Genomic DNA, 14,609 nt, shown 5'->3' on the forward strand with positions numbered 1-14,609 from the left:
TAAGCCACATGCTGATTTACCCTCTCTCTCTACAACTGTTCTGGATTGTGGGCCCAGATTCATAGGCTTTAAAAGAATGGAGAAAGCACATGATATCCTAAGTTGACCTTCTAGAGCTGGCAATGGTATAATTTCTGCATTGTGCCTCTGAATCCTGTTTCTGCTAAACTGTAGGCTGTCTCAGTGATGGTCTTTCAGACTTGGTTTAGAAAATCTCAAGAGTTAAAGAGTCAAATAGCACTCCTAGGTAAAACAGTTCTGTAATTTTGTTTAAGAGGTATCTAAATACTTTTGTTGAAGTCAACATAACATCACAAACAAGAAGACTTAGAGTATGGTTCTCATACGAATATTACAAAAGTAGGTTTGTATCACAAAAAATGGAACTAATGTTCCTGTTTGTGTTATTCTGTGGCAAGACAGGTGGATAATAAGTGCAAATGCACACACGAATATTTTATTCCTCTCTTGGAGGCAAACACTGAAGGAGACCGTCAGTTTGCTAGCGAGGCTGTAGAAGCCTGAACCACATTTCCTGTTTGTAACAAAGGAGGTGAAAAAAAAGACGGGAGACCTTTAAGATTGACGGCAACTCTAGAGATAGATTCATGCTGCCAGGTCCAAAACAAAAGAGCGTCCAAGGTCCGCCAACATAACTTGATTTCCTGTTGGATAAAGGGGCGGGGAATATTCCCAGAAACAACAAAAAACGGTAAGCCTTCTCTTTTCAGTATTACAAACTTGAAAACAAAGGAGCAGACTGTAGATTACCAGTACTACAAGAAGTTTGCTCAGGATTCTGAAGTCAAATTTTATTAATAATCACGTTGATGATGAGTTATCATCAACCGCTTAAACCTTCATTAATTAAGGTTTGTTAACGAAGACTAAGCATTGGTGTTAGTTTTGTGCTTAAAATATTTACTGTGCTGAGGGCTTCTTATTTTACAATGTGCTGCTTCCCTTCTGAATTATGAAGTTGATATCTTACAAAGCAATTAGTTGTGAACTAATTAATTGCAGTTTAAGGAATTCTTTCTGGAGAATTAATCCTTTCTTAACAACTCACACAGGTGGAAGCATCTTTAATGTTAATTTAACATTCATCAGTCTCTTAATGGGTTCTTTTTCTAAGGATCATTAGTACAGAATATTATTTATCTCACAATTTAATAGAAAGGGGGGGGAAGCTAATTTTTTCTCATCTTTAACAAATTTGCAGACAGAAACAACAGGAAACAAACCGTTTTGTGCTCCAGATCATCATCTTAAATCTGGTAGTGACCAAGGTAATTAACCTACTTCTATGAATCATGGGTTGATACCATAGATGGCATGTCAAGTTCTTGCTCGACAGATATCTATATTCCCCACATTGTGTTCCTTTTCAGAAGGAAAAACTGGTAGAACTACGATATCTTGCTGTTACCCTTTGTAATGGATTTTCTAAACAAAATACATTAGAACAAGAAGGAATGAAACGTAGTACTTCTGCTAGCTATTCTTATGCTGTTGGGAGGATAAACACCTATTTCTAGCACCAAGTTGTTAAATCTGGTCCCTTTCCCCAAAGGTAGGTACGTGATCAGGTCCACTCCTTTGAGTTGCAATAACACTGAATTGCAGAAATTCATTCAGGAAAGATTAGAATGTTTTGGGGGCTTTTGTTTGCTTGGTTATTTTTTTTGTTTTCTTCTTCCCCCCACCTCCCTCCAATTACAGTATAATGAACCCTGCAAAGAGAAAACCTAAGAACAAGTGACCAAAAGTCTATTTATTCCCATGTCTTGTCTATGTTGGTGGAGAAAATTGTCAATAGATTTAAAAGGGAGAAAAAGCACAATTAAATATGTTTTTAGAAAGTCTTTCATTTGCCTGTATTTTGTTGTGTGAATACAGTACACTTAGTTTACAGCAGTGTAAAATATACTAAGAGGAGGTGAATAACCCATCCCTAAAGTCAGAAAAGTAAAAACTTCATCCAGATGGAGTAAATTACCTAAGGTAGATGTTCTGCTTGGATGCAAATCCAGGTTTGACCCTGTTTCCAAATAGAAATGAAAGAACAGCAGAATAGGAATGTATTGTTAATACTAGACAGATTATGGTACTAGGTATTCAAAATACAGTCATCTTTATAATGATTAAATACAGTACTTCCCCCACTCACACTTCCCAACTTCTTCTAAAAATAAAATGAGAATTGTTGTCCTTTTCATGAAACCTTTGGTTATACTATGAACTCTTCTCTTTCACAGAGGAGCACATTACTTTAGGGACAGCCTCAAGACGATTTCTTATGAACAAACTACTATCAGTCAGGTTTTTCCCATCATAGATAGACTATCACAGAAAGCCATGATGGAATTTGAGCTTATCCTGTTTTAATCATAGTGTACTATTCCCAGGGGCCTAATTTTTCATTAGGACTTTTTTTTTCAAAGTTATAACAGAACTTTTTAGAATATTCAATTTGACAGCAATTGAGTGTGAATGTCCCTGAACACAATGCTAGGAGTTCTTTGGAATAAATATGTAAGACATAAAAAAAAAAATCTGTTTTCATTACATTTGACAGTAGATGACTTGAATGAAAATTAAGATTAGAGAATAGAATAAAAGACACTATTTCAGAACAGACTATAATTAGTCTAATAGACTTCTCTTTTTAATTTATCATCTCCCACTCTCCATCCCCAGTCACGTTATTTATTTTTTTTTTTTGCCTAGCGCAACCAGTTAGCTGTCACAGGTTGCATCTGCTATTATACATATAAGAACAGCAGCGTAGTTATCTGAGGAGATAAATTGTTCTTCACACAGGTATTCAGCTTTCCTTCTACTGCTGCTCTTGCCAAAGTAGTAAATACTAGTAAATATTTAAATAATGCAGTTATAAATGTAGATAGCATATTGGCAACAACTATAAGCGTAGTACAAGAACACTTGGGAAAGAGCTGAGAGCTGTATAGCTAGTTGTAAAGCTAAGACATAAAATAAAATTCTCTCATATTTTATAGGACAGTAAGATTAACCTGAAACTGATATTAGAAAAGCACAGAGCACTCGGAGTGGCACTCGGTATGTCTCTGATCAAGGTCTTTATTATGGTTTCATGGGGTAAATGAAAACTGCTGTTGTTTCTGAGATATAAGTAGTCTTGTCTGACAAACAAATAGCTCCCATTGCAAAGACAAAAAAAATGAAAAAATGAGATACTGAAGTCAGACATATATTTGTATATATTCTACTGAAATACAAGCAGATGTTTAAGTCAGAGTTGTGGAAAATAAATTTAAAAATAAACTAAGTAGTGTTCAGCAAGGAATAAATTTAAATGTTGTTTTCTTAATCTCCTCACACCCATGCAGTTTTCTAAAGAAAGTTTAAGAAAGAGCTATAGATTGTGAGGTTTAAAACATTGGTACGTTTTATTAGAAATCCAAGCTTCATGCCATTTGTTTTGCTAGAATATTTTTAAAGTCCTAGAGAAGTCAGACTGCCCAAATACCGTAGAAGTTAAGCTTGAAAGTGAAAAGGGAAACAACTTTTTTCCAACCTTTACTCATTTCTAGATAATAATTCCAATTTAAATCAGAAGCTGAAACACAAAAAAAAATAATTGTAATTAAAAATTTGGTTACCACTTCACTTAAGGGCTGAAAATATTAAATTTGAAACTAAGAGTTCTCCTCCTACTCTGGCAACACCAGGGGAAAATAGGATTCCTGAATCAGAAAGATAAATGACAGCACTCAGTATCAAGAAAAAGGTACAAACTTAGGTTCCAGCTGTTCTTGAGGTATCTACTCACTTTTTATTCTAATGAATGCCAGGGCTGTAGTTTCTATCCCAGTTACGTCTGCTTCACTTCTCTTAAGGCCAAAATACTGCTTTTGCTCCCTGAAAAAAAAAAAAAAAAAGAAGAATTTGTAGAAAAAGAAATCTGAAATGAACATAAGAAAAATGGGAAGGAATCACTTCAGAAAAGATAAAAAGACAGGAGAAGAAGGAAAGATGACTCTTATTATCCAGGCACTACACTGAGACTTAAAAGTTCTTGACTTTGACATAGACTTTTTGTAGTTTTGGACAGGTTGCGTAGGATGCAAATGTTGTTGAGTGACTAACTGTAGAGTAACCAGATTTCAAACACCGGTGGTTCTTGATGTGGCCTGATAATATCTTCTCAAGGTGAGATAGCCCTTTCTTTTAATAGCTATTCTGAAATATTGGAATAATATATAGCTGCTTCATGGGGGTGTTGTCTCTCCTCACGAGTGCCTGTATTTCATTGCAAAACATGCCTCTCAACATGAAAAATAGCATTGCAGTGATGGAGAGACCTCAACCACCTTTGGGAAATCTCAGGTAGGAGAAAAGAAAGGAATGGAAATTGGATAGTTACTTTAATAGGAAGGATAAATGACCACTGAAAATACCACGTGCACAACCAGTTACAAGTCTGTCAGAAAGTTACAGCTTATTTGCTGTTTTGTTCCTCTTAAAAGAGAGTTCTGATCAGGAAGGAAACCTGCATCATAGAAGCTGATAAGATTTGTGATTTTTTACTGCCAAGGATAAAATTGTCTTGTCTCATCATCATAAAAACAACTGTGGCTTGGAATAAAACAAAACTAAAAGAGCTTTTGCATCACCAGCATAATTAGGGAACAAAACCTGTAAGCGGCAGTTCCTAAGGGGAGCTGGAGCTGGTCAGCCGAGGAACAAAACTCTGCTTTCTCAGCAGGAGCAAATGCGTTGCTCCCCCTGCCCGGCAACGTAGGAATGTGTATTCTTGTACCCCTTTACCTCAGATTTCCTTTAAGAAGCAAACAAAACGTCGGCCTCCTGAAGGAATGCAGCTACACCAAAAGCAAACAAGAGCGTTATGGACCTGCTCGAATCTCACTTCGATGGCATCATCCAGCCTCTCCCCTTGACTGCTCTGCTCCAGCTAGACTTTTTTGTGAAGTATTAGTGGAGTTCATTAGGTTTTTTGGGTGAGGCTTTATTTTAAACACTCCAAATCCAGAACATGTAACATGCCTCCGGGGAAAGTGAAAAATCAAGCTCCTTTAATTCACGTGTTTGGCTTAGCATTTTCTCTGTCAAGGAAGGGTTTCACAGGCCATCTGCAGCAACACTGATAATTTTGGCCATTATACTGTCACAGATAGGCTATTTTCTTCAGCATGGTTTGTGATGGAAAATTAATATGAGCAGGTTAATTGAAGAATTAATTAAATGACAAAACACATTTGGTGTGTGTGGGTTCCTTCCTGTGTTCCTAACAGGAGTCTGGGGAGAGGCGACTTCAGTGCAAAGGGAGGCTTTGTTCAATTAAGTTGACCCACCTTGTACTTTGTTCCTGAAGAAGTGGTTCTTCAGGAACTGGTCGGGTTTTTCTCTGGAGTAGTTCTAGGGGGGCTCACCAGTTCCCAGTTACTGTTCATCCTTTGCCACTACACCCTCTGCTTTCTCAGGAAGGAGAGTGAGGATATGAGTAAAGTAAGTAAGTCGTTTTAATAGGAGATGCAAGAAAACACATAACCAACCTTTGAAACTTGTTGCAGGGATTATTATAACCTGATGGTCTTAGCTATTATTCAGAGACATTTCCAGTGAAGTAAGTTGTTTTGACTGAACTCATCTTCAGAATGACATTAATGAACTCTAGAATTTAGCCAAAAATTTACTGCAAATAGTAAATTAAAGACAATTGCAAAAATAATTTCAGTTAGTTAATTTTATAATATATATTATATTATATATAAGAATATTTATCACATATATAATTATATGCATAATTATATAGGTAATACAATTATCTTCGATTATATAAATATATGATTATATAATTACTAATAACTATATAACAACATAATTATACCATTATATATAATAACTTTAAAAAAGTTATTCAGTAAAATGTGTTTTTCTTCAGCAATTTCTGATTTTTACTGCATTTTACAGGCAAACTGATAGCCCAACCTCTGGCTGAATTGCTATGAAACAGTAGTTCTGCTAACAGTTTATTGAAGTTGCTTGCTTATTATCTAGCGTCTGGTTTTGATATTAATTATTTAGCTTGTATAGAAATGGCTGTCACAGTGTAAACAACAAAATAGCAGCTTGAATTACAGAAAGCAAAAATCAACCAACCACAAAGAATAGAGTAAAACTGTTAGACAACACAAACTATAAAATTGTTTTCTTTCCATTACAGAAATGGACTGTCATTTTTCTGTCTGGGGAGTTTTGGCCTTTCTGAGTTTGGCTCTGGTTGTTTCATTGATACTGAATATTTCCCACTATATGAAAAAGAAGCAAGGTAAGTAATGTGTCTCTGTAAGGAACGGAATTTGAGTGTTTAAAGGAAGTCATCACTGCTGGGAGATTTCAAGGCAACAAATTGATTCTTTAGAATCTTGACGTTATCTTTTGGCAAGAATGATTCTAGCTGAGAGGACGTGACTTCCAAAATTTTTTAGGAGAGTCAGGTGTGATTACAGAATGATTGCCAGCTGCCCAATCCACTGCTAAAACAACTACCTAAATCCATTCTCTGAAGACAAACCAACAGAATATGTATAAGGTGAAGAATTTAGTTCTGGCTTATTTTTAAAATATATTTTTAACACATGTAATTTCCCCCTTTTTAAAGTGTATTTTGCATGCAACTGGTACCATTTTTACTTTAATTTAAAAATTATTTTAAGTAGCTGCACTAATACAAAATGTATTTGAGAAAAAAATTCTCCTCCTAAAATGCCTGTTTGAATACTTGTTTGAATTTCAGATTTCATACACATTTTATGCTTAATCATTTTATTTTGAAAAAAAGTTCTAATTGCTTTTCATTGTGGGATCCGAATGTAGCTCTTAAACCAATGTCACTCAAAATAAGGAACTGATTAGTTTAATTTATGGTAGAGGGTGACTACAGTCATACTCTGGTTTTGGTTAAAATTAACTATGAGTTTTTAAACAGAATTCATTATGCCAGTGCAACGTCTCTTGTGCATGCAGTGCTATAGTTATTAAGTTGTACAATCCTCACCACTCCCATTCAGGGAAAAAATGGCCTTTACAGAGGGAAAACTTCACCTGTGCTATATGCGTAAGGGTGGGCAGGCAAACGCTGGTGGATTCAACCACATTAAACACACATACACATACATTAGCTACCTAAACGGAAGGCCTATGCTGATGAACTGAACTCACCAACTGTAAGAGAATTAGGTTGTTACAGAAAGTTAAAAGAGCTGCTGGAGCGTTGTGGGATGGGGGATGTGTGCCTTTTTGGCTTATTTTGCCCTTTAGTGCTACTAGGCAGATATTTCTAGGATGAAATGTCACAGATATTTACAAAACTAACCTTGAGCAAAGCTTCAGTCAGATTGGCTGATGCTGCATTGTTCGTGGAATTGGAGCTTACCATGCTAAATTCTGGATTCCTAGAGCAGAGGATAGAAAGTCAGGTATTCCTGAGTTATTAATCAAGCTCTAGCAATAAATCTCTTTGTAGCCGTTGTCTCTCTGCTTCAATTTCTTAATCTGTGTGTATCACAGGGTATCTCTCTTTCAGAGATACAAGCAACAGAACTAGTAAAATAAATGAACACTTCACCTTGTAATATAAACACATGATGCACCTCCCTAGGCAGAGAAAAAGATGAGGTAGAAGCAGGAGGAAAAGGAAATCAGGAATTAATTGCAAGTGTTACAATACATTTTTTGGGTCTTGTAAACTAACATAGACTTTGAAGCCACAGTACAGAGTCATAACACAAGCATTTCTTGCATTAGTCAAAAGTATTTGAGAAAAGCAGGGGGACAGCTGAAGGTCCTGAGAGCCAAGGACTCCCTATTTTACTCTCTACAGTGGAATCAAAAGCATGTCAGTTAAGACAATTATCTCAAGTGTTCTGGAATCTTTCATTTTCTCTTCACTTTTTTTTTTTTTTTAACAAATTTTCCAGATAAAATATATAAAGACTATGAGGACAACAGTCCAAGGTAAGTTGGATAAATAAAGTTTCTTTCTGGCAAGGGTGAAACAAACAATAAATAATAACAGATGGCTTTAGAGGGGTGCCATAGAGGAAAATCCAATATCTCATGCAGCCTGCCTGAAAATGTCAGAGAGCAGGTTGGTTATGGAAAAAAAGTCTTCCAAAGAAAACAGGGAAAAAAAAAATTCATGTGGGAGAGATGTAATCCAGTCATTTTATCAACAACGAAATAATTGCATGCTAATATGATAATTTTATATACTGAAGGTATTGCAAGATATTGAGCTAAAATGCTATTTACTATCACTCAAACTCAATAGATCTATGATAATTAAAAAGGACTCTCAGGAAACAACGATAAATTATAGTCTGATTTTTAGTACTTGTGAAGCAATAATTTATACCCTTCTTTTACCCATGATGTTCAAAAGCAATAAAATGGAGCCTGCCTACAGCTGCTCATGATCTGTTACAAATCTGTTTCTCTTATTCCATATTAAAAAAACCAAACCCAAACACTTCAGAAAACAGAGATGGAAAGAGTCTCACCTCAACCCAAATATTCAATCCCTTGAAATAAAAATACAGAAGCCTTCACATGTTCCCCCAAATCAATCCTTAATTACAAATTTACCTGAAGTTGGGGAGTCTCTGTCTATTACTGCCTGTTCAGTTGAAAAATACCACTGAAAAAGTGGTGTTAGGCTGCATTACTCCATTCCCTTGATGAGGCACAGTACAGGGATGCAATAGGAATAAGGTTACACACTAACAATTCCCATCTTCACAAACCCGCTTAAAAACATTTTCAAGCAACACCAGGTAATGAAACGCAGACTACCATTAAATATCCAAAGCTGAACTTTGCTTTGGTCCTCTCTAGTTGTGTCAACGTACGTATTTTAGTTGAAACAAAGGTGGACTTCTTAAGAACACCTCCCCAAAAGATGCATTTAGTGCTTTAGTCTGTATTGCAGCGTGGTCTCAGAGAACATGAACTGGGTTCCTTTCAGTGATCGTTAATATTTCTAGAACTATACAAAACAGTAGCTTAGTAGTTTTGAGATTAGCTTTATATGTAAATAAGTTACAGGAAAGAAGAGTTCCATTCTTGCTAGATAACAAAACTCTCTTCAGAATACGGACATCGCCATTTCTTCCTCTTTTGCAAAACTGGTAATTCTGCCCCCCCCTCTCCCCTCCCAATATTTTTTGTCTTGTTTTTCAGATCACATAAAATTTGCTATTGCTATACATGCATAAAATGTTTCGAGTAGAATTGTGCTGTCCTAAATAAAGCATATTCTGTGAATTAAATGCATCTTTCCATTCCCCTTTTAGCTATGATGACTATTACACAGATGATGACCCAGTTTATGGCAATCTCCATCAAGATAATTTAGGTAAGAGCCAATTTAAGAACACGTGACTTTTCAGAGGCTGTAATAAATGCATGGTTAAAAGTTGACTGACCAACACACTCTGTGTTTCTCAAATAACAAACTTGAGAATCTACCCTTTTTCAATTAGCTGTATTAATACCTACTTGGGTTAGAACCACCATACTACACTACTGTTTGTAAGACCAGACCTCATACTGAACTTGAATTTTTACAGTCCAAATGGTCCCGTTCAGCCAAATATCTCAAAACCAAGGGCTTTTCTACATGTAAAGTTGTACCAATTGAAATAACAGCTTGATCCATGCACGTTAAAGCAATCTAAGACACATGTTACTCACTGCCCGAAGTCAATGCTCCCACAGAAGGTGGCAGAAACAAACATGTACCAGTTCTCTGCTGTGGCTATCCACAGATCACCAGTGATGTTGACAAATATGCTAAAACATGTTAGCCCAGTGGGTGAATGGTGGTCAGGCATAGCTTTGCTCTGCTTTACTGGGCGGAAGTTAATGATCCTGGGCAGAGATACACCACATTAAAGACAGTAACATATAACTGCAGCTAGAGCTGGATATGCTGAGGGTGTGTCTCTCAGAGCCCTTAGGGTGTTAAAGCAGTATTTAAGTAACACAAAGACAACTTTCTTGCTAGCCTTATTCGGGGTTAAGCAAAATTGAACTCCAGTATTTGAACTGCAGGAAAAAAAAAACAAAAACAAACCCAACTTTTTCCACATGGGGTTTGCATAAATTTAACTAAACCAGCACTCAAATGCATTGCCACTCCAAAAGCCTGAAAACTGTAAGGAAGTAATCTGTTTTACTGACGGGTAAAATGAGAAAATAACTTGCACCATATTTACAGAAAACTGAAAGTAAAGTCAGGAATAGAATTTAATCACCAGCTGCTGCAACTCACAGCCTCTTTCTCAGCCAAAGCAAAAATTGCCTATACTGAAAAATATCTCAGTACTCGATTACCACCTAATTGCAATATCCTCCTAGCAGTCTAAAAGGATGCCCACTTAGCGAATAACGAGAAACTTTCCATCCATATGAACAGAAAGTAATCTTCATTTTCACAGTATGTGTGTCTGAATTTCTTAGCTATTTGCCCCTCTACAAGTAGAGGAAGAGATCTGTGTTTGATTTCAAAACAAAACAAACTTCTATCACAGTAAACGGGGGGGGGGAGTTAGCTCTGTAACAGGGAGGTTCTGTTAATCATATCTTTTAAAACTCAGTAGTGTGTCTTAACATTTTTCTGCTTTGATAAATTATAGAGGAATGTTGTTACGAGCAGATGAAGTCCCAGCCTCAAAGGCCAGTTAACCAGCTACAGGTATCTTTAATTTTAATTCTGGATCTCTGAACTAGGGTGATGTGGTCTGCCTCAAGAGTTCTTGTGTTTATCCCATGACAATACATAACAAAAATCTTCACACTGCTTATCACAAAAAATTACCATGCGTTAGTGTCGCTGTTCATTAGGGAATTTAAGCATAGACTTGACCCTGTGTTCAATCTGGGTCATTAACGAGGGAGCAGGAGAATTACAGACAGCTCATTTCCATCCACATGGCATTATAAAGCTCAGTCACAGGCATGCAGATCTGGCTGAATTAAGCCTGTGTCTACTGCTATAGCTTATGTAAAGATCTAGTTCTATTTACTTGGGACATCAACCAAGTGAAAACACAAGCTGCATCACACAATAATGAGGAGTTTGACTGGCCCTCTCCTGCCCAGCACAAAATCTATGTGCCTTAACAAATGAAAGAAGACTGGTTTTCTATTGATTTGTATTTCATTGAGATACTTGGATGCCTAAAAACATACAAGCTTCAACTGAAATTTGTCTGTAATTGAAGCATTCCTAGCATCAATTTCCTGAGCTGATTTCCAGGTATTTCATAAGAAGCAATTTCCAGCCTCTCTCAGGATACTTCCAGGGGGTAGGAATACTGCCCCCTTTTTTTATTTATACATTTGTTTTCATTAACTTCACAGAAATAGAAGAATCTATGAAAACTCCAGTGTCAGAAGTGCCTGACAATTTGGCTTGAAAAAACGCAGAGAGAGGCAGGGGAAAGACATACAAAGCAGACATTTTGCACTGGAAATGAGATTATATATACAGACAAGAATTACCCATCTTTGTTTTTCTGCACAAAGCCCATGAAAAATGTTGTTGCTAATAACTGGATTCTAATTTAAAAAAAAAAAAAAGTGGGAAGAAAAACCCAATCAAATCATGTCTTGCATCCCAAAGAACTTGGACTGATTATATAAGCTACCCTCATTTCCCACAGAGAAACTTTCCAATAATACTTTGATGAATTTTTCCTTGCCACTATCCTAAGAATGAGTAATTTACTGTTAGGTTATGGTGGTCTGTTTTCTATGCTGCCACAGCTCAATCATTTGTATTTTTAATGAGCTAATTTATAGCTGGCTTGAGTTAACTTCAGCCACTACTATGATTACAGTGTAGACATACTCAAAGCCTTAGACATAAGCTTAAAGCAAGCATAACTACTGAATGTTAAATATACAGCGAATTTTCTTCTAGGTGGAGTCTGCCAATCAGATGTGTTACGCCTCACTTGATCACAGTGTCAAGGGAAAACGCAGAAAACCAAGGAAAAAGAAAGACCCTTCAACAGAGGAGGATGAAGAAGAAAGATCATCTAACCCCACCATACCGGCTTCCAAAGTTAGCATTTACCTCAACAGTGAGCAGCTGGCTGCTGAAAACACAGCAAACATAGAAGCCATCCATGATGATCCCATCAGATTAATGGGTTTGATTCATACTACAAAAGGAGAGAACATCTGAAATGGCTTCACAAACCAAATACGTAATCATAAAGTGAGATCTGCTTGTTCATTCTGGAGGAACAGTGAATTATTAGAGATAATATCCTGGCAAACTGGCACACCAAACAATGGTATAAAATGGGTAAGTTGAGTGTTCCAAAGTGTCTTCCAAGCACATTTACGGACTAAGCAAGGAATAAGATCCAAACTGCCACTTAGAAGGACCTGCCCTTCTGAAGACATTTTGAAAGGGAGTTGTAGAAGCTGGTATCTCAGCATTCACATGGTATTGATTCCTGTAAAAAGCAATCCTGTGTTTAAAACAATCATCAACTTTCAAACGGTCCCGAAAGACCCGCTCTGTTGTCTGTAGAGCTCTAAAAGAATATAACAATTCTTTTATACAGGTTTTAACAGTACCTTTGGAAATTGTTTCACACTTGCACACAATGATTTAGTTGGGACAATTAGTCCCAATTTTCCCAATCTACCATTCAATGTTGCGTATTTTCCCACTGTGACTGGTCTATGATAATAACACAATACATCTAAAGCTAATTGGAGAATAATTTAACAGCTTGTTTAAAGTAGTAATTGTACATCTCGCAAGATTCAGCAATATCCTCATATATCTTTAGTTTCCTTGTCTGAGCAATACCAGAATACATCTCAAATCTCAACCCCTCTACTAACATAATGTTCTATCCAGCTGTATTCAAGATTCCACAAAGATATTGGCAGATGATCTGTAACAATAAATCTCCTAGGGAGGATTTTTTCATTCTAATGTTCTATGTGATGTTTAAATTCCTATTGCATTTTACATTGCCATTGTTACCAATTATTTTACAAAAGTAGAAAGAGCTTTTTATTTCCCCAAATAATTCACATACTGTGTGCACATTCATCTTACGACTTTAAACTCAAAGACGGTAAGCTTTTATAGTGTGAGGATTTATTTTTATATTCTGGGAGTCAATAAGTAGCCATAGCAAGAAACAGTAAGGCATGTTGATATAATATGCCTACCTCTGTGTGTCGGACGGTTCGGCCTTCTAAAAAAAAGGATATTAGAACCTTTAAAGTCCATGCAGAGCACAGTGTCAAGGAGCTTGAAACTCGCAAGCACATACAGAGCCCTGCAAGTGTTTCAGATCCTGAAGGAGATAATCCTGAAAGCAGCTACAAAAACCAAAACATTCAGAAAGCCCATAGTACCAAGAGCCAACACATCTTCTAAGAGCAGAAGTGGATGGACATGCCCAGAGATGGGACAAACTTATGAAGAAGAAAACCCCAACAATGTAAAAGCACCAGTTCTTTGACAGCCTGGTTCATGTTTAGTTTAGCTCATAGTTAATGAGTCTCTTTAACATGCCTTAACTTCTGCGCTAGACCAAATAGGGCCAACCCCTGCAGCCAAAGCTGCCCAGTGTCACTGCCTGTCTTGAGCTAGCACTTGCTTTTGTGTGCAGAAATCCAGCCAATATATGTTTGGCTGTTACACCCCAGAAACAAGGCAGACTTGGAATTAAAGTGACTGTGTTATCACAGTCTTACACCAACTACCATTGGGAAAAGCAAAAATAAATACTGTTGAAGAATTGATAAAAAACGCTTTAATCGAGAACTGTATTAAACGATGAGTCTAAGATCCTAAGGAGGGAAAGGAGGAAGGCAGAGCCAAAGCCAAAGACCAAGATATCAGTGCATGAAATACTAAATTTGATTAGATTGGAATTATACTTTGTTCCACAGTAGGAACAAAATAAGTAACAAAATACATAAAGATACTCTTGCTTAGACTCACATACCAAAATTATTTGAATAGCATCAGTATGTAAAATATTTATGAATATTTCAATTTAGCTGGCACCAAGCAGATGCAATACTTGGCCCTCTGAGATAATGAAGAGAAAGGTTTCTTAAACAATCTCTTAAGCAAATAAGCACAGGCCCAAGAGTTTGTTACTATTTTCCAACATACACATGAAACACAGGATGCTCTATTTTCATTTAATACAGTTTGTGTACACTTTGTAAAAAATTTGCTATTTCCCAGTTTTCTCACAGCATTTGCACTCTTGATTATGCCTTTCCTCTAAAAATTCCAAAGTCAAAGGACTTCAATGAGTTACCTAAATTCAGCCTGTCATTTCAGCCTGATCATTAATTTAATGGAAATGAACATTGAGTGTATATGTAACAGTAAGTCCACTTCATGGGATTCAGGTACATCTGGTTTCCTCTAGATTAATGCAGTTATGCAGTCTCTCAGTACTGGTGTATCAAGAAATACTGGGAAATAATTACCTCAACAAATCCAAGGGGAAGTTGGTTCATAAAGCATATTCCATACACTTCATCCA

General features: G+C 36.5%; 1 protein-coding gene across 4 annotated transcripts; it reads left to right on the forward strand.

The window, feature by feature from the left end:
* The first annotated feature begins 620 nt into the window (after positions 1–620).
* On the forward strand, positions 621–12,489 carry LOC104125035 (T-cell receptor-associated transmembrane adapter 1). 4 transcript variants are annotated; one of them, XM_035892988.1, is made up of 7 exons: positions 621–712; positions 1,223–1,289; positions 6,230–6,334; positions 7,986–8,022; positions 9,360–9,421; positions 10,704–10,762; positions 11,993–12,489. In XM_035892988.1, exons 3-7 carry the CDS (start codon positions 6,232–6,234, stop codon positions 12,257–12,259), a joined length of 528 nt encoding a protein of 175 aa, XP_035748881.1. In that variant the 5' UTR covers positions 621–712; positions 1,223–1,289; positions 6,230–6,231; the 3' UTR covers positions 12,260–12,489. The 4 variants fall into 4 exon arrangements, with proteins under 4 accessions (XP_035748881.1, XP_009635727.1, XP_035748883.1 ...); XM_009637432.2 differs by lacking the exon at positions 1,223–1,289 and having other exon boundaries at positions 627–712; XM_035892990.1 differs by lacking the exons at positions 621–712; positions 1,223–1,289 and adding an exon at positions 3,040–3,081.
* The last annotated feature ends 2,120 nt before the right edge of the window (positions 12,490–14,609 follow it).

The sequence above is a fragment of the Egretta garzetta genome, unplaced genomic scaffold (assembly GCF_000687185.1).
Source record: "Egretta garzetta isolate BGI_Z169 unplaced genomic scaffold, ASM68718v1 scaffold554, whole genome shotgun sequence".
NCBI classification, from domain to species: domain Eukaryota; kingdom Metazoa; phylum Chordata; class Aves; order Pelecaniformes; family Ardeidae; genus Egretta; species Egretta garzetta.